At 47.1% G+C, this 19,766-nt stretch overlaps 1 protein-coding gene across 1 annotated transcript in view; it reads right to left on the bottom strand.

Moving 5' to 3' along the window:
- The window catches only part of RTN1 (reticulon 1), a 74,747-nt gene extending 58,346 nt beyond the window's left edge, over nt 1-16,401 (bottom strand). The window contains exons 1-2 of the mRNA XM_044436299.1: nt 15,684-16,401; nt 12,175-12,972 (exon numbers count right to left, since the gene is read on the bottom strand). Of these exons, the coding sequence (XP_044292234.1) occupies nt 12,175-12,972; nt 15,684-16,401 (1,516 nt within the window). The remainder of the gene's footprint in view (nt 1-12,174; nt 12,973-15,683) is intronic.
- Nucleotides 16,402-19,766: the final 3,365 nt, after the last annotated feature.

Here is a 19,766-nt window from a genome sequence, read left to right as displayed (position 1 = left end):
CACATTTAATTCTGCAGACCCTGAACTTTGCCACCAGGAACAGCATCCCCCGCCTTTGGATCTGCTTGTGCATCAGAGGAACAGACAAGTTTGGAATACCACAAAGCCATAACGGACAAGAATTTTTTTAACAGATTCCCACCCCCACCCCCCAATCCCATCTTCTTCAAAGCAAAATCAGTCACAGGAGGGGAGGGGAGGTGCAGGATCAGCACTTCTGGAACAGTGAGTGAGATTAAAGCCTTTCCCAGACTAAATTCTACGGCTTTGCAGTTCCTATTCAGTGTGGTGTGTATCTGGATGTCAGTTCATCCATGTGGGGAGGGAAGGTAAAGAAAGTACGGGTGCTATCTTCCTTCTGTTTTGTTTTATACTTCCATATTTTATATTTACCAATATATAAAGTCACTGTATTGGTACTGTCTCCCAGGAAACACTTGAAAGTTGAAGTGCAAGACAGAAATGTATGACTTCACCAAAAGACTAAAAAAAAAAAGATAGTTCCAAATAATAAAACAATTTGGGCATGAATAGAAACCCTTTTATGAGCTACATTTTCCATTCATGGAACCTTTTGGGACACACAAGATTCCCTCTTTTTTGCCTCACACCCTTTGCTTTTAACAGTAGTCCAACAGGCAGGTATTCATCAGGTGCTGCATTCCTCATTTAATCCATACAGTGGGGGAAACTATCTGTTCGATTCCTGTCTCCACTGCTGTTAAAGGCCTAGAGCATGGGTCCTCAAACTACAGCCCGTGAGATGGATCTGGCCCACTATGGCCATCCCTCCGGCCCGCGCCGATGTTCGCTGCCCGCGCACACGCTCGCTGCTGAGGTGGTGGCTCGCTCGCTCGCTCGCTCGCAGATGGTTTTGGACTTGCCGGGAGATCTCCGAGCGAGCGAGCCAGCCACCGCTGCGTGTGCCCCATGACACCTCACGTGCGCCCGACGGCACCTCACCAGCCCACGCCCCCCGGTGCCCCCACCTCAACAGCCCGCGAGGGTCACTGCAGCCTTTCAACTGGCCCCCTTCAATAATACTGAAGTGGTGGCAATAATATTTGCACCATGCTTAGCTGGTGTAAGAGTACAAAAGTGCAGGAGACGAGCGTAAGGGATTGCCAGCCCTTGGGGTTGTCCACACAGTCTCTGGAGTTTGGCCCTGCCCCTGGAGGAATCCCTGTTGCTATCGCCGATCTGGGAATAAGATAACAGGAGGAATTCTGGAACACGTGAAGCCAGGGACCAAGGAACACTCCATGCCTCTGAATGAGTTCGTATCTCCAGGGCCTGATGAACTCCATCCTAGACTCATGAAGGGGCTGGCAGAGGAACTCTCAGAATCTCTGCCTATTACCTTCGGAGAACATGGAATATGTGTAACAGATGGCTGCGAGAGCACTAATGTTGTTGCCATGTTCAAGAAGAGAAAAAAGGAACCTGGGAACTACATACCAGTCAGTCTGACAGCAATCCCTGGGGAAATTCTGGAGCAGAGGGTAAAGCAGTCATTCTGCCAACACATTGAAAATAATGCTGTGATTACTAAAACCAAAATGAATTTCTCAAGACTAATCTGGTCCGATTTTTTGATTGGATAGCATTCCCAGTGGACTGTGGGAAAGAAGTGGACATAAGATATCCTGACATCAGCAACACATTTGACGAAGTGCCCCATGATATCCAGATTAGCAGACTTGCTAAAAATGGGACAGCGATCAGGTGGATTCATTGTTGGTTACAGAACTGGACTCAAAGAGTGCTTCTCCGTGGCACCTCCTCAGACTGGGGAGAGGTAAAAGTGGCGTAGCACAGAGTTCAGTCCTGGGCCCAGAGCTCTTCCACATTTTACAATTAATGATCCAGATGAGGAGGTGCAGGAAATACTTATCAGATTCCCCAGTGACACAAAATTGGGTGGGACACCTAATTCCCTGGGAAACAGAAACAACGTTCAAGTTGATATGGGAACGCTGGGAAAAGAGTGCTCCATTCTGCATCTTGGAAAATGCCAGTACACTTCCTACCCTCGCATTATGCGGCAGGTGACCATGGTGAGCAATGAACAGTGTTTGTCCAGCCTGCAAGGGTAGCGCCTACGCCACTGCCATAATGCTGAGGCTCGGTGAGCATGCGCTGGCAGCCGCCTGGTTAAAAATAATAGTTAGAAAGAGAGGAGAACAGGAGCAGCACCCATCACAACTAAACAAAGAAAGAGGGACAATTTTCCCAGTGGGAATGAAAATAACACAAAGGAGTTTGAGTTGTGGAGAAAGTCACCTCAAAAACAGACTTAATGCAATGAAAACTCGCATACAACCAACACAGTAATGCTGTGGCCAGTCTGGATTTCACAGTTCAAGCTGTATTCTGGGCTCCCATGTTCCCCCTTCCCTTTGTTGTTAGTCGCAAAGTCATGCCTGACCTATCACGACCCCATGGACAACACTCCTCCAGGCCCCCCTGTCCTCCACCTTCCCCCGGAGTCCACTTAAGCTCACACCAACTGCTTCAGTGACTCCATCCAGCCACCTCATCCTCTGCCGTCCCCTTCTTCTTTTGCCATCTATTGTTCCCAGCATCAGGCTCTTCTCCAGGGAGGCCTTCCTTCTCATTAGGTGGCCAAAGTATTTGAGCTTCATCTTCAGCATCTGGCCTTCTAAAGAGCAGCCAGGGTTGATTTCCTTTCCCTCTTCCTATTCACATTCTAATTCCAATTCTAACTCCTGGATAATGATGACTGGAGTTTGCCATCTGGACCTCTAAGCATGATGTGCTCCAAACCAGCTTTGGGACAATGGGCTGAACACAATGTCTAATTCTAGCTTTTTCGTTAACTAGGTTTGGGGTAACTTCTGATGTGCCAAGCCAGGGAAGCCTAGTACATTTGAGTTCCACAATCAACAGAACTAGGTTGGGTAGTTTTTTTTTTGAGATTCTTGGTCCCATGGTTTGGGCTTTAAAAAACAAACAAACCTTAAGGAAAGGTGGGCAAGGAGTGAGATTTGTGCATTTTGCATAAATCAGTGCAATTTGCATAAATTTATACAATTTTCAAAAAGTGGGGCCCAGCAGCTACACAGGGTTAGTGATGAATTGTGGTACTTGCATAGAAAGGCATCGTTTCCAGCTTCTGATTTGTGCAAAAATACTGATTTGCGCAAATTTCCTTAGAGTCTTTTTTTGTGCAAACCCATAGCCTGTTTTAACCACCAAAATCTGCAAGTGGGCTCCACTTCCACAATAGCAGGTCAGCCCCAGTGTTGGAACTAATAAACTGGAATTGCAGGGCAGGTTGCGGAATCATGAACATCCATCCGATGTTCCCTGGCTATCAAATTCCACACACATCCCTAGCGGGAACTACACCTTGCCCGATTTCAACATCACAGTAACTATGGCTTTTGTAAAGAACACAAAGAAAGGAGTTGGAGCAAACTGGGGCATGGATGGAGCAGGGAAGTATGGAAGCATCAGGCACAGTTCCGGCAAGCAAACAATGGCTTTGTTGTGATATCAAAACTGGCCCAGTGGATGTAGGAACTTTGTAAATCAAAGGCAACTATCTTGATAGAGATCTAAAGGTTATATTCCTTTTAAGGTCATCTTTGAGTCCCGTGTTTTAGCCAACATAGCTTTAACAAAAGAATGCCTCTGGTATTCATTGAATTATGGATATTACTAATACATCCAGTAAGAATACAAATAGGACTGAGAACTCCGTTTTGTGATTTTCATTATTGCCACTGGATGGCAACATCTGTTCAGCAGAAAGAGTTCAAAATAGCTCTGCTGTAAAGAAAGAAAAAAGAAAAAAAAGAAAAAAATTCCCACTCCAAAAGAGTAAAATGCTATGTCATAAGATTTTAGCTAAAATATGCTTATATTTAAGCCCCACCCCTTTTAGCTGTGGCACCTTCCTGTGGATTGTGGCCACTTAGAGCTTCTCCAAAGAGGTTCTGCAACCTTGCTCTACAGAGTGCACTTTTTCAAATAAATAATTTAGCAAATATTATAATTTATGTCCTGTTTTTCAAGTACAGGCTTTCATCTGAGTTTTATTTGAGTATGTCTATACTTGCTCCACATCCCAACAGATCCTGCACTGACAAGCTTAGTATGAGGTTAAAACAATTAAAAGAATAAAAAACCATACATTAAAGCATTTAAAAACAAAATGACGCGAAGACTGCACCTGGTTAGCGAGAAAAGGCTTCCCAGAATAAAATTGTTTTTAGTAGGTGCCGAGAACAGCACAGGTTTGATGCCAAAGCTCCCAGGGCAGGCAGCTTCTTAGAAATGGAACTGCCATGCTGAAGACTCTTCTCTTGGCAGACGCGCCTTGAGCCTGAGAATGTTTCCTGATGCTCTCAGTGGTGCGGGTTTATTTACTCTGGTTTACTTGGGGATTAAAAATACAGTTGCCAGCAGTCAGGAACTTTAACCTGCCAAATAACCCAGGTTACAAATACCTGATGCAGATTAAATCACCAGGTGGCTGACACCCACAGCCTCAAGGCCTGGCAGGGAGGGGGGGTCACAGCAAATCCATATTAAAGATGGGAAGTGCAAAACAGGGAGCTCACCTTTTAAATGCCCCCCCCCCACTATTGACTGCACTTCCTACCTAATCAAACTGTTTCTCAGACTGCACACCCCAGTCAGGCTGTATTTTATTACCGGCTGCCAACCCTGCTCAAGAAGACCCATGCAATCCCGCAAGCAGCGTTGCTGCATTCGCTCGGCACGAAGGGGACGTCCATTCTGCCTACAGAGGAGCTGCAAAATGTCATTTATGCATCGCGAGCCAACAGATCCAATCCAGCAGGCCTTTCGAGCAAACTTGCGCACGGGTCCGAGTTGAACGCACGGCCCCTGTGCCATGTGAGCACAAACACGTTCCGTGCCACCCATAGGAATTGCTGCCTCCCATGATTCACCCGAGGGAGGGCCTGCCAACTCCATTCCCTGGAGGGGCTTCCCACAGCAGGGAAGAGGGGCTGTAATTCTCCCCCTCAAGCTACTTAGCTTCCTTGGCTCCCAAAGGTGGCGTGCACTGCAAAGTAAGTGCTGCTTAAGGAAACCAGTCCCTAGTGGTTGGAGCCATTACAGTAGGCATCGACCATGTGGGCACATTTAAAAACAAAATACCCCTGAGGCGCATGCCCCAGCGCCCGCCCCTGGCTCCTTGGGATGCAGACTGGCGTTCAAGGGTCTCCATGCACGCTATGCTATGCCATGCATCATCTTTAATTCTTATAGATGTTTGAGGAAAAGGGCTCCGCCACGGAGCGGACCACCCAGGCCTGTCCCAGTCTGTCGCAGCTGCCTGCCGTGTTTCTATAACAGGGTTTCCATCACGTGAGCGAGGCAGCCGATCAGGGAAGAGGGCACAAGCGCTGGACCAGATCAAGGACAGACTTCTGACTCAGCACCCTGGACAGCGCCACAGCTCCTGGCTTGGCTTCGGTGCGAGCCGCCAAGTCAGCGCCCAGCACCGGCCGGGAGAAACCAGCCGGCAGCTGGGCCTGGCCAGCGGAGCCCTCCTGGAAGCCCCACCCCTTCAGCTACTGAAGAGCCTTTGTTCTTCAGGCGTGCTCTCTCTCCCTCCCTCCCTCTCAATCTCTCCCCCTCCCTCTCTGTATGGCTATACATTTATTTATTTATTTATTTATTTAAAACATTTCTATGCCGCCCCCATCACAACAAAGCCTCGGGGCAGCTCACAAAGAATACATAAATACATACATACATAATGATAATATAACAATTTTAAAAAATCGTTTAAAAACCCCCAGTGCATTCTCGGCTAAAAATTTTAAAATCCTAATTCATTCAATAATTTAACAATTAAAATAAGTTTTAAATAAAAAGGTCTTAGCCAGGTGCCGAAAAACAAATAACGACGGCGCCAGGTGGACCGCTCTGGGGAGTGCATTCCATAGGTGGGGCGCCACCGCAGAGAAGGCCCTCCTCTGGGTACTCACCCTCCTAATATCATTCACAGAGGGTTCCCGGAGAAGGGCATCTGTTGCTGATCTCAAGGGGCGGGAGGGCATATATGGGCGCAAGCGTTCCTTTAGATATCCAGGTCCCAAGCCATTTAGGGCTTTATAGGTCATAACCAACTCCTTGAATTGGGCCCGGACTTCAATCGGGAGCCAGTGGAGCTGACGGAGAACTGGGATTATATGAGAACAACACCCAGTCCCTGTCAGCAACCTGGCAGCTCTATTCTGCACCAATTGAAGTATCTGGACCGTCTTCAAGGGTAGCCCCACGTAAAGTGCGTTACAGAAATCTAATCGGGAAGTTACCAATGCATGTGTCACTGTCACCAGGCAGTTGTTCTCCAGGAAGGGACGCAGCTGATGGATCAGCCGAAGCTGAAGGAAGGCGCTCTCGCCACCGCCGTCACCTGAGCTTCTAGAGACAGCTCAGGGTCGAGGAGCACTCCCAAGCTGTGAACCCTGTCCCTCAGAGGGAGTGCAACCCCATTTAGGACAAGGCCCAAGTCCCCCATCCCGAGGCCCGAGCCACCCACCAACAGGACCTCCATCTTGTCTGGATTGAGCTTCAGTTTATTGGCTCTCATCCAGCCCATTACCTTGGCCAGGCACCGGTTCAGCAGAGCCTCTGCCTCACCTGGATTGGTGGAAAACGAGAGGTAGAGCTGGGTATCATCAGCGTATTGATGATTCCGCAGCCCACACCTCCTGATGACCTCTCCCAGAGGTTTCATATAGATGTTAAATAGCAAAGGGGATAGAATGGAACCCTGTGGTACTCCATGGCATAACTGCCATGGCGCAGAGCCATAGTCCCCCAGCACCACCTTCTGAAATCGGCCGTTGAGATAGGAGCGGAACTACCACCACATCTGGATACAGAAAGCCTCACTGGGGTTTCTGCTCAGTGGAGGAGTTGGGGACCCATTCCTTGTAATCAGAAAGCCATGGGACTTTCGCGGCCAAGGTGCAGGGTCCAAGAGCGAGGCCCCCTCTGCGAAGGACCAATGGCCAGTTTTGGCCAAGATTCAATCTGGAGGTACTTCCTGACAGTTGGGATCCCCAGGGTATGGGATGGGCTTCCCCAGGAGGTGGTTGAGGCCCCATTTGTGGGGGTGTTCAAGGACAGGCTAGACATGCACATGGTAGGCAGGTTATGAACGGAGCCGGCTGGAGCCGGGGGTCAGACTAGATGGCCCGGGAGACCCTTTCTGGCTCACTCTGCTTCTATGCCTCTATGTTTCTGAGTTTTTATGACTCCTACTTAGGGCTGCGACTGCTGGAGAATTCAACCTCTGGCAGTTCTCAGTCTTGAAACATGACATGGTTCCAAAGAATTCTGGAAACTCTAGTCTGGAGAAGTTACGTGCTTTCTCTGTTAAATAGCCTTCCACTCCCTTGCAAAGTGTTAAATAGCCTTCCACTCCCTTGCAAAGTGACAGTTACAAGAATCCATCAGGAAAAAGAATGCTGGTTAAACCAGTTTGTACTGTCTTGTTTATTCATTCATTCATTTAAAACTTTTTTAGACAGTCCCTTACTGTAGTCTTGGGACAGTTTAACAGTAAGACAGAAATAAAAATAAAATAAAACACAGTATCCTATGTCGATGTCAATATCCCAGAGTAGGAAAGAATCCTAAAGAAATCTAGATTACCCTGACTGGCAGGGGCTTCTTCACATTGGCCTCCTATAGCTTCGCGGGTTGTGCAGAAGAGGGGGCTTTGGCAGGTGCAGACACCGCCACTCACCCACATTTCCTCTTACCTGCAACTTCTATTAGCTCAGTAATTTGCATGAGAAAACAAACAGATTTTGGCCCATTTTATTTTCCAACCTTCCCCCAGCAGCTCGGGGGAGCATGTCTGTTTCTCCTATTTTATCCTCCCAACAACCCTCCACAGTAGATCAGGCTGAGGGAGAATGACTGGGCCAAAATCAGCCAGTGAACCTCATGACCAAGTGGGAATTTGAACCTGTCTCTCCAGTCCTGGTCCAACGCTCTGACCACTGTACTGCACTGGCTTCCCAGCCTTGCATCATGCTGGCCCATGCTGGGCACGGCATGGCAATCCAGGGGTTCTGCTGAAGTCCCAATTCAGTCCAAAAGCCCCCCAAATGTTCTTGGGCCAAGCACGGACATGCGCAGTGTTCCAACTCTGACTGCTAAGTGTGCTGCACACACCCAGCTCCCACCCCAAGGGTGGCTTCCTCGTGGCTACTTCTTGTAGGGTTTCACAGCCCCCCTGGTGCCAAACATGGTCATCCAAACTTAGTCAACACAACAAGGTCAGGGGCATCCCTGAAAACTACATTCTCTGTGTAGTTTTCATCACAGTATGGCTTATTCTGTTGTGTAAACCCAGCCACTATCTCTCAATCTAGCCTACCTTACCAGGTTGCTGTAATGAGAAAAGACCTCGGAACACTGTCCTGGGTTCATCAGACAAGGCACAGGATGAAAGAAAGGAAAAAGGAGTCACTCATTTCTAAGCTGTAATTATCTGCTGGAGCCTAGAAGAAATCACAACAGACTTCTTTTCTGTCTGTCTTAAGGGCCCTCGTATTAGTTTTCCTCTTGGTTACACATGAAGAAAAACGGACAAAGGATGTTGCTGAACATCAAGAACACCTCCAGAAAGTGTGTTAGGAAATAACGAACAAAGCCTTTGGGAAATCTTTTACAGAGGCTGCGATTATTTATTTATATTTAAAACACAGTTTATTGAGTAGCCAACTATTTTGCCTGTGGGTTTGGTTTGCATTTACATGGGCACAAAGCAAAATATCTGCTGCAGAAATTCAACGGAGTGCACTTTGGCCAAGTAGATCCATGGGAAAGAGAGGTTTCTACCCACAAATATCCCATTTTTGTTTGTGATTAGTCACACATTCAGTACTGCCGGAGCCAGTCCCCAGTCCCCTGTTTCCATTGCAGGGAGGGAAGCAGACAGCAGACTGTATAAAGAAAGGGGCCGAGTGCTAAGTGTCCACAGGAAGGAAGAATGTGCTTCTAGTGGAGAAGAGGGTCTTTTTCTTACCCACAGTAAGTACTTCCAGAACAACTACTCTGAGCATTGCCTTTGTTCTAAAAAGCCATTCCAATGCATGCTCTTCATGCAGAGTAAACAATTAGCAAGGGCACCAGTATTTAATGGTGGGATTTGCTCCCTAAAAGAATTCCCAGGATTTTCCTGGACAGGACATTTTGAAGGACTTTCAGTCCTGGTGTTGCCATTAAATCAGAGATTAATATTTAATCATTAATTAATGTGAGGGTACATTAGGCACCCAGTCTTGGTTTTATTATCATTACCACCACCACCACCATTGCCTGTGTATATTGTTGTCTGTGTGTCCCTGTGTAGAATTGCAGCATTATCTGGGGGGAGGAAATTGTGTAATTCAAACACAAACAATCCAAGCTAATGGGCACCCAGCTGAAAGAAGGGCTCCAACAGTTGAAGTCATATTCTGGATTTTCTTCTAATATCCAAACACAGAACTCTTCAAGTGCTCCAAATGAGCACTAAATCAAATAATGGTTTTCAAATCCATACAGGAAGTTGCTGATTCCCCCCCCCCCCCCCACCCAAGTGCCCCAATGACAGTGCATGCTGATTTCTAGTGGAGGTCAAGGTTTTCAACTTTCCTGTCTAAGCAATTCTCCTCCCTTTCCCACTTCTGGATATACTTTAAAAGATAACACACCCCAATCTGACATGAGACATCGCCCTGCCAACAAAAGTGCGTACAGTCAAGGCTATGGTTTTCCCAGTTGCAATGTATGGCTGTGAAAGCTGGACCAGAAGGAAGGCTGAGCGCCGAAGGATTGAGGCCTTTGAATTGTGGTGCTGGAGGAGACTCCTGCGAGTCCCTTGGACCGCAAGACAATCAAACTGGTTAGTCTTAGAGGAGATCAACCCTGACTGCTCTTTAGAAAGCCAGATCCTAAAGATGAAACTCAAATACTTTGGCCACCTGATGAGAAGGAAGGACTCCCTGGAGAAGAGCCTAATGCTGGGAACAATAGATGGCAAAAGAAGAAGGGGACGGCAGAGGATGAGGTGGCTGGATGAAGTCACTGAAGCAGTTGGTGTGAGCTTGAGTGGACTCCGGGAAATGGTGGACAGGAAGGCCTGGAGGAACGTTGTCCATGGGGTCGCGATGGGTCAGGCACGACTTTGCGAGTAAACAATCTGACCCACTTGGTGTGGCAGCCCTCACACCCCTGGATATTCCTGCGGAAATCCAGTGTCCCATCATGGTCTAAACTTTCTCCTGTCTTGTCTTCAGACTAAGGAATTTGAGGTGCCTCCTCAAAGAACTTCACCTGAACCCCACTCTCCTGGCCTTTAGAAAGGGTATAAACAAACATGATTTCAATGTAGCCTTTTAAAATGTTTTTCCAATGCATTAATACTTCTACTGTTCCAAACGTGTTGTTTTTATTGTTGCAAGGTTTTGTTTGAAATCCCTCTACACCTTCTGGAAGGCTTTTTAATAGGCAGGGAAGTATAATGACATTTCCTCTTCAACATCATCATGCATAATTTTTCAATTCTGTGCGGTGTGCTGCTCTGGAAAATGCTCGGATGTGAAACGGTGTACAAATATTGTAAATGAATAATGCAGTGTGTGGGGGTTGTTCTTGTGTGTGGGTTGATTTTCCAGAGGAAACTTCAGCGTTTTGTCAAGCTAATTGCAGCCAACATGCATTGGAGGAGAGCCCAGATGGTGGAGTGGGCATCCAAATCAGGGTGTGCCATCCGCGCCCTTTCTTTAGGACCATGGCGACACTCCCCCATGGACCCACCAGCATCTGGCAGTTGACTGGTTGAGGCTGTCCTTCAAAGATGCTTGAAGGATGTTCTAATAATATTTGAGTCAATTTTCTAAAAGCAAACACAGCTTCCTGCCAATGTGGTAAAGTCTGGGCATAAGTGAACACTTGGAGAAAGTGAACGGATGGCTTATACTCTGTTTTATGTTGTAATGGCACTTTGCCCAATCGATTATGAGCTGATATTTAATATGGGCTAAGTTAGGAAAAGCCATATTGCTCTTCAGCTCTCACTGCTAATACATTTGCTCCACCCAAATGTATTTTTCTTGAACCTAAACACCTCTCCGTGGGAAGACAAATAGGTCGAAATGGCTCAGGAGATCCAGTTCTAGTCTCCACTTGGCCAAGTTCCCTGGGTGACTTTGGGCCAGTCATAGACACTCAGCTGAGCCTATCCCACAGGAATCTTGTGAGGCAAAAAATGGAGAGCAGAAGGGTAGGACTAGCTGACCCTGGGTTCCTCAGATGAGCAAGTAAGGTGATATATACATTCAATGCAATAATAACAATAGTAATTTGCAGGGAACTGTTGATTACTTTGGAGCAGAGTCAGACACAGGGGCATCAAACCCAGCCCTCTGGGGAATCCCACAACCGCACCCCCTTCCCCTGGTACCATCCCCTGCCCCACAACCACCAAGGACTCTGTGGCTTTCCTAGCTTTTATACAGGTTCCCCAACACTGAAAACAGTTGGAATATCTTCCTAGGGCTTAGTTACTGGGAGTAAATGCTTTAAGCTCAAATATCTGGGGACTGGAAACTAAGCCCTCTGAGGAGGGGTTGAAAGAATTGGGCATGTTTAGCCTCGAGAAGAGAAGATGGAGGGGAGATATGATAGCAACTGTACAAGTACCTGGAAGGCTGTCACAAAGAGGAAGGTCAAGATCTCTTCTCTACTATTCCAGAGTGCAGGACACGGAATAATGGACTTAAGTTACAGGAAGCCAGATTCCAGCTAGATATCAGGGAATTTTTCCTGATGGTTGTAGAGTACGACAATGGAACCCATGACCTAGGGAGGTGGCAGGCTCTGCTATACTAGAGGCATTCAAGAGGCAACTGGGCAGCCATCGGAGAGCGATACTTTAACCAGGAGTCCTGCACCGAGCATTCAATGGATTCAATGACCCTCTGGCCCTTTCCAACTCTACCATCATTCCATGAGTCTATGCTGGCATTTTGCGCTCTGCAATTTTTTTTTGACCTTGCCCACTGCTAGCATGCAGACCCCCAAGAGCTCCTCCAAAAATTAATTTGGCCTTCAGGCTGAAAGCTGATAGGCGCTCCTGCTTTAGGGAAGGTAAAACGCACATACCTTTTTGCTTATTTAAAAATGGCAGAGGTGAAGAGAGCCAGGGACCCATCCCTGAGCCCTTGGATGGAGCTGGCTTTGCCGTAGCACTCGCTGCCGCCTCGGCCGGCTTCTTCTGAGCTACTCTGTCCTTCCTCTCTTCAGCACTGGCTGCCGCAGAAGAGGATCCCGGGCCAGAGCTGACCTTCGGCGCGGCAAAAGAACACTTCAAGTAGGAAGCCGAGTCTGCTAAGTTTTCTCTGTTCATCCTGCTCTCCTTGGAGCTGCCTGTGTTGTAGTTCAAAGCCCCGCTGCTCTCATTCCTGGAGTGGTTTTCCTCCTGGATGATGTCCATGATGATCGGCTTCATCAAGGGAGAGTCATGCTCCCTCTTGGGGCTCTCCTCGGAGGCCGAGGAAGCATCACAGGACTCGATGATGAGTTCACTGTCCAGCTCAGCCTCGCGTTCTTCTCTCAGAATGCTGTACTGTATCGATGGGGAGGCCGGGGAAGGAGGAGGGCCCCCCGCATGGCTGAAGGTCATGTAGTTGGAGTGCAGAACCTCTTCCGCAGCGAGAGGGTCTTCCGAGACGAGCTCTATCTCGGAATCTCCAGATTCAGCACTGCTCGCTTCGTTATCTAAGGGAGGACCGCCAGCTGGAAGCTCCGACACCCTTTTGGGATCTCGTTTTCCTGCTGCAGGGGGTGCCGGTTGCTGGGCTTCAGGATGCTCAAGGGGAAAGCCCTTTGCTTCTTTAATGGCACTAACGAGCTCTTCTTCAGACAGGCTTCCTTTACCTTGGGATTCTGAGCCAGACGGTTCTGGAATTCCAAGGGAGATTCCCCAGGGGAAAAAATAGAAAGAAAGAAAGAGAGAAGTAGGAGAAGATAAGTGAATACAAGAAAAGATATCGCTAATGGGGGAAAAGACAGGGGAAAACATTTCAGTTAGCAAAAATAAAATGCAGTCCTTTAGAGTGCAAACCTATGCAAGTTTACACTGAAAAAGGCCAGTTGGGAATTGTAGTTGTTTCCAGTATAAATTTGAATGATTTAAATCTTTCTAGTAAAATGTGCATTCGGAAGACTCATGCATTTCACTCCACTGAAGCAGCTGGGCTGCATCGCCAACCTTTCCCAGATGAACAAACCTTTAGTCATTTAGAGCTTGTGCATAAGAACAAGTAGAAAAAGTGAAAGTCCCATCCTGAGGCCATCCTATGATGCTGAATGGCGGGAAGTCCAAGACAGGTAAAAGGAAGCTCAGGGAACTGGCTGGCCAGTATATGAATGGAATGGTTGACCGGGCCTTCGGCCTAATTCTGCAAGCTTCTTCTCACATTCACATTCTTAAAAGCATCCAGCTCATCTTAACAACCACAACAACTGAAGACTCCTTGTCATGGTTAAGTTTAGCAAAGATTTGAGAACGCAGAAGATGCTTCAGAAAGGCTGATGGGCCTATAATATAAAACACCTACGGAATGCGTGTTCTGTGACTGGGTCAGGGAAGTACCAGTTTGCTACTGGGCAGAGAACTCCCGTTTATGAGAAGAAGAAGAAATCCAATGTTCAAGTTTTAGGGATATGCACTGTGGTAAAGCACTCTGATATAGCTCTCTGCTTCAGCTATAGAACTGAACGTAACAATATCAGAATAATCTGAGGACTGGATTCAGAGGCTGCATGACACACTCTGAGTTGCCGTGAACTTTCTGGATGACCTCGTGCAGCTTTGGTATCTCTCAGTTCCCTGGCTGCAAAATGAGTTAACGGCCTACCTCACCGTGTTGTTGTGAGAAAGAATCACCCCATTTCAGGAGACTGAACGTCAGAGGCTTTTGGTAAAATCCTATATCAGTTGGCCAGCATCTAGACAGGTTTTTCAGACACCCAGCTGTGAGACTACGTTTCTGAGTTTGGCATGCCTTCCCCATAATTCATGGTCCGTGTGGGAAGAAACACATTGGCTGCTTCTCTGAAGCTCCAAGTGCAACCTCGGAAAAGGGTTGTGTGGGTATTTCATGGGTGGGGAAGGAAAATGACAAGCACATCCCAGTACGAGGTATTCTGGTGGCACCTCAGCCTCCTTTCTTCTCACTCTGAGCTGCCTCTGAGTGAATCATACTGAATCACAGTGCTGGAAGGGGCCTAGATGGCCACCAAGTCCAACCTCTCGCTCAGTGCAGGCCTCAAGCCTCCCATCCAAAAAGTAACCAGGCCTGAGCTGCTTAGCTTCCAAGATTCAGGCTACATGGAAGGCATCTGTGTGTTTTTCAGGGCAGGATGCCCCTAATCCTCAAATTGAGAGGGTTCCTCGTACAGGCATCCAAATTCGCTTGTGCCCTTCAGTAGTTTTTGCTCATCTTCCTGACTATGAGGGTCTGAACAGATTGTGCAAAACAGTCAACTAAATGGACATTTCCTACATTTCCATAACTTCAGAAGATTATTCTTTTTAAAAATGTGTGTGCAGGTAAGTAGGGATACACACACACACACACATGCTCACAGATATTAACATGATACCTTAATGGGTCTAGTTCTTCTTGCCCATGAAAGTAGGATGAAAAACAGAGTGTCTCTGACCCTGTCCAGAGTGCATTCCGATCCCCTGTGAGCCATCACATTCACAGTACTTACATGTGCTTAGTTTATGATTTTTAGGAGTTAAACAGACTCCTTTCCAAATATGAGATGGATTGAGTCCCAGCGTTTCATTTACAAGAGATGAGCAGGAGCTTTTGGTGGAGTTTCACTGGCAGGTTTGTCCTAACCGGAGACATAAGTCTTCAAAGACGCTCCAGGGAATTCAACTGGTCCAAATTGGACCTCGCAGTTGGTGGAACACATTAACATGCAGGCCCATAGAACATCAGTTGTGTGTAAATTGCACAGGTTGCCAGTTGTAGCCTGGGCCTGATTTAAAGTGCTTGTTTTGACATATAAAGCCCTAAATGGCTTAGGATTTGGCTAGCTGAAGGACCATTTAATCCCATATATACCTACCCACTCATTAAGATCTGGGCAGGAGGTCCTTCTAAAAGAACCATCCTTTAAAGAGAAAAAGGAGACATTAAATAAAAGAACAGCCTTCTTGGTGTCTGCCCATCAACTCTGAAACAGGCTCCCCAGAGAAATTCACCTGGCACCAACCTTGTTTTCTCTGAATATTTTCAGAGTAATTATCTGAAATATTCTCTGAATATTTTCAAAGATAGTCTTAAATTTGTTATTGCCTACTGGTATAACTGGTGTGTGTGTGTGTGTGTGTGTGTGTGTGTGTAAAGGTTTTTGTATACTGCCCAACTACTTCTGTCTCAGAATGGTCACTATAGTGATTTTAATTGGTTTCATGGTTTAGTATTTTACTGTAAGCTGCCTAGAGAATCCATCAAGGTTAATGGGTGGGATACAATTCAAAAACATAAATAAGTAACAACAGCAAGTGGACCCCATTAGAGTAACTTATCTGCAAACTGCCAATCTGGCCCTGAGAATTAAATAATCCTCATCATGCAAGCAATTCTTACCAGTTCCTGAAGAAGGTGGCGTGTCAGAGCCCGGACTCTCGTCTTCTGGCTCGGACACGGTCACTGTAGGGACCACTTCGTGGCTTGGCTTGAGACCTGCCTCTGGTCTTTCTGGAGTCTTCTCCTTTGCAGCAAAGCCCTCTACGTTTTCCACCTCAGTCAGTGTAATCTTGACAGGTGCCGTTACAGAGGGGCGGTCCCCAAATGTTTCTGACGGAAACAGGGACCCCTCACACGGATCTTGAGCCACGTGCTTTCCTTCCAAAGCTGTCCCGCGAGGTCCAGTCGCATCTTCCTGGCACGTGCGAGTCAAGCTCGGAGGACCCACGTCGCCCAAGCCCGTGTCGCACCTCTCTTGGCATTTGATCTCTTCCGATCGACTCATGTCCATGTATTTATACGCTTCCGATTTCATCTGCTCCATGGGATCGGCAAACGTTTTGTGGACGTCGGTGGATTCTGCCGGGGTCATCTCTATTCCCGAGTCGGAGCTAAACAAGCCACACGGCTCAAAGGCTGTCCCATCCTGGGTGTGAAATGTTTCGGGGCTGCCTGAACTAGCCGCTCGGCCATCCCCTTTGGGCAGATTTCCAGTGAAGTAAGAGGAATCCTGAGGAAATGAGCAGAGGTCGTCGGAAATCAGCGAAGTGTAAAAGGAGCCGTTGCCCCTGTCTGGGGTCTTGGAGGAACTGTATTCATAACGGTGAGAGGCTTCCATGCCTCCTAAAACAAATACAAAACATAAAAATGAGTGCAGGGGAAGCACTGCCCTTCGGTGAACAATTTTTCCATACCATCTTTAAAACGACAGTGAGCCATCCAGCACATCGCAAAAACTCTGTTACTGTTAAAGTCAGTTACTGGTGCATTTGGAACAGCTGTTTAAATCATTGTCAGTTGTTATTATACACTCTTTTGTTTATTGTTTATTACTGTACGTGCCTGTTGCAATTACTGTACATGCCTGTTGCAATTTACAGTTGGATAGGGCACGGGTTTTCAACCACTGGTCCACGGATCGGCGCCGATCCGCAGGAGATTTCTTGCCAGTCCACACAAAAAAGCCCTCAGGAGCTGCAGAGGGGAGGCATCTAAGAGCGGCCACTTGTGCTTAGCCCGCTCAGGGCCACTGCTGTCGCTGGGGACCTGATTCACACCAGCAATTCCCCTCCTCCTGCTACGATCTGCTCAGTTCCCCTCCCTGGTGACGGCAGCAGCCCTAAGCGAGCGGGAAGAGCAGGCTCAGTTGCGGCCCTGATAGGCAGCTCTGAGAATGCCGCCCCACCACGCCCTCAGTGCGCCATGCACGCGGCCCCAAGCTGCCCGGTTCTGGTCTTGCGGCGCCTGATCAGGCGAGTGATTCGGCATCTTCCAGGCGTTCCTGCTGATCAGAGCACCTTGTCTGGCAGTGCAAGCGCTGCGCCAGGCAGCGTGGGGCTGCTTGCACGGCACCCTGAGGGGGCGGGGGCGGCATCAGCATCCTCAGCGCTGCACGGAAGGCCAGCAACTTGCGCTCAGCCTGCGCTTCCGGCTCGCCCAGCGCTGCAGCCGTCACTGGGGAACCCAGCGGATCCCAGCAGGAGGAGGGGAAGCGCTCTGATGTCACTCCTGCGTCCAGGCATGAAATGCAATCAATGTCACAATTCTGGATATCCCTGGAAAAGAATTTCCATCTCTAAGTTACGAAATTGTTACTCGGTATTTTCGACCACATATTTGTGTGCAGAGAGTCTTTCAGCTCCATCACAGATGAAAACCAAACAGAGAAACAGAATGGATGTCAGTGCTGCACCTCTCGGAAACAACACTGCAGTGATAACGCTCAGGCGCTGTGGTACCTCGGCTCACGAGCTTAATCCGTTCCAGGACTCTGGTCGTGACCCAAAATGGCCGTGAGCCAAGTTAAATTTCCCCATAAGGTTCAGTGTAAATAAGGTTAATCCGTCCTGTAACTATTTTTTTAATCGGAAAAATGTGAAGCAAAGTGACAAAGAACGACAAAGATAGCAGCCATTTCCCCTCCCCGCAACCCTGAGCATGAGCGCGGCCATCTCCGTGCACCCCTCACCCCTGCATGCGTCCCTCATCCCGGCGCGCTTGGGGGGGAGGGATGGCCCGATCGCGGGCGTGCTGTGGGAGGGAGAGACGGGCGCGAACACGGGTGCACCGGGGTGGGGGAGACGGGCGCAATCATGCTGAGCGGGGAGAGATGGCCGAGATCGCGGTTGCGCTCCTGCAGGAAAGATGGACGTGATCTCGGCCATCTTCCCCCCACTCCCAGCACAATTGCGGTCATCTCCCCACTCAGGGGGGTGGGGAGACGGCCACAATCATGGTCGCCACCCAATGCGGAGCTCGTGACCTGAGCTAAAATTTTTATGAAATTTTTGTTTGCGACCCGATTTGGTTGTGAACTGAAGCGTTCGTGAGCCAAGGTACCACTGTATTCCTGAAAAGAAACATGGAAACAGAGTGAGCCAGAAAGGGTCTCCTGGGCCATCTAGTCTGACCCCCGGCTCCAGCAAGCTCCACTCATGACATGCCTACCATGTGCATGTCCAGCCTATCCTTAAACACAGCAGATTCCACATTAGCCTTATTTGGATTAAATATTGCTCTCTAAAAATTCCAGTTGTATTTGATTACATTACTTTCTATAATTTATTCTTTTATTATCATTTTTTACTGCTCAGTTTCTGGTCATTCTAGAGAATTATCAGTTTTGGCATTATATTTAAAAACTAATGCACAAAATATTATATTATGCATATAATGCTTTTTATTTTTTCCTCAGTGGTCCCTGAATTTTTTTCCCTATTTTTGCCGGTCCCCAGCTGCAAAAAGTATAGTATGCCTGTTTTTAAATTGAATGATGATTTGCATATTGTTTGTAAGTTTTTTGTACACCATTCTGGAAGTGCCGTGCTAATGAACAGTATTTACATACCTTAAGTAATATAAATAATAAGTTTTTAAAATTCCAAGTGGGGCACACTACCCAGGTTGTTTCCTGTGACCTGCACGCAAGGAACTGGGGCTGTTTGGTTTTTGTGCAGTTATTTTCTCTGGCTTGCCAGGGGAGAGACAAGCCTGAATTCTCAGTTCACACGGCGTGACAAACAACCCAGAGAACAGATCATCTCGGAGTGGTTTAACTTCTGCTCTCAGCAAGAATAACTAACTGGACAGCATAGTCACAACAAACCAGGGTCTTAAAAAATTCTGGGTTATTGCAACATGCAAATTGGGCCCACTGAGTATAATGTAATTATATTCTGTCAAGGGAAACAGACATTTCTCTTACAGCAGCTCTTACAATCCTAAACAACAAACATTCACATATACCCCAAGGTCAGACCACGTATTTTAAAACTTGGCTTAACTTTCACCCCAGTTTTTTTCACCTCTAAAAAGAATGTGGGAAAAATTCCAGGGAAATTTCAGGAGAGGGATGTTGGCATTTATTTATTATTTATTTATTTTAAAAAATTGTAGGCCGTTCATTACTGTCGTCTCTGGACGGCTTCCAACATTATTTCAATCTTCAATAAAATAAGTTAACTGTTCCACACTAAGCATTATTTAAAATAAATTACATAAGTCTTACACAATTAAAATTGCTATATGTTAAAATATTGGCCAAATAAAATAATTTACTTTAGTTTTAAACCCGGTGAATGAATGGAAGGGTCTTCTCCCTTCAAGGCAACTTTGAACTACCTTGAATTTTCCAGAATTCTCATAGAACTGATGCTATTTCATGCCATTGCTATGAGCATTCTAGACTAGGAAATGCTCAAAGGGAAGCTTACAGATGGCTTCAGGATGGCTTTAATGACCATGAAACTTTAAAAAAATGTTAAAAACAATGTACCCATCCCTGAGCAACTTGGTCAAAAGAAAGGCTTGCTGCCATATCACTTTCCCAGAAACATCTTGGAAATTTCTTGCTCCCAGAAAACAGTAGAAACCTTTCCTGTGCAGGGAACTAATGGTTTTAGAACGGAGTGTTGGAAGTAGTCCTGTTGGATTCTGCTACCATCTTCTGCATCCATCCACTGCCATAGAAATGTTATAATAACA

This window comes from Varanus komodoensis, unplaced genomic scaffold (genome assembly GCF_004798865.1).
Source record: "Varanus komodoensis strain SLA01 unplaced genomic scaffold, ASM479886v1 scaffold3, whole genome shotgun sequence".
NCBI classification, from domain to species: domain Eukaryota; kingdom Metazoa; phylum Chordata; class Lepidosauria; order Squamata; family Varanidae; genus Varanus; species Varanus komodoensis.
This window is presented reverse-complemented; position numbering and strand designations above follow the sequence as displayed.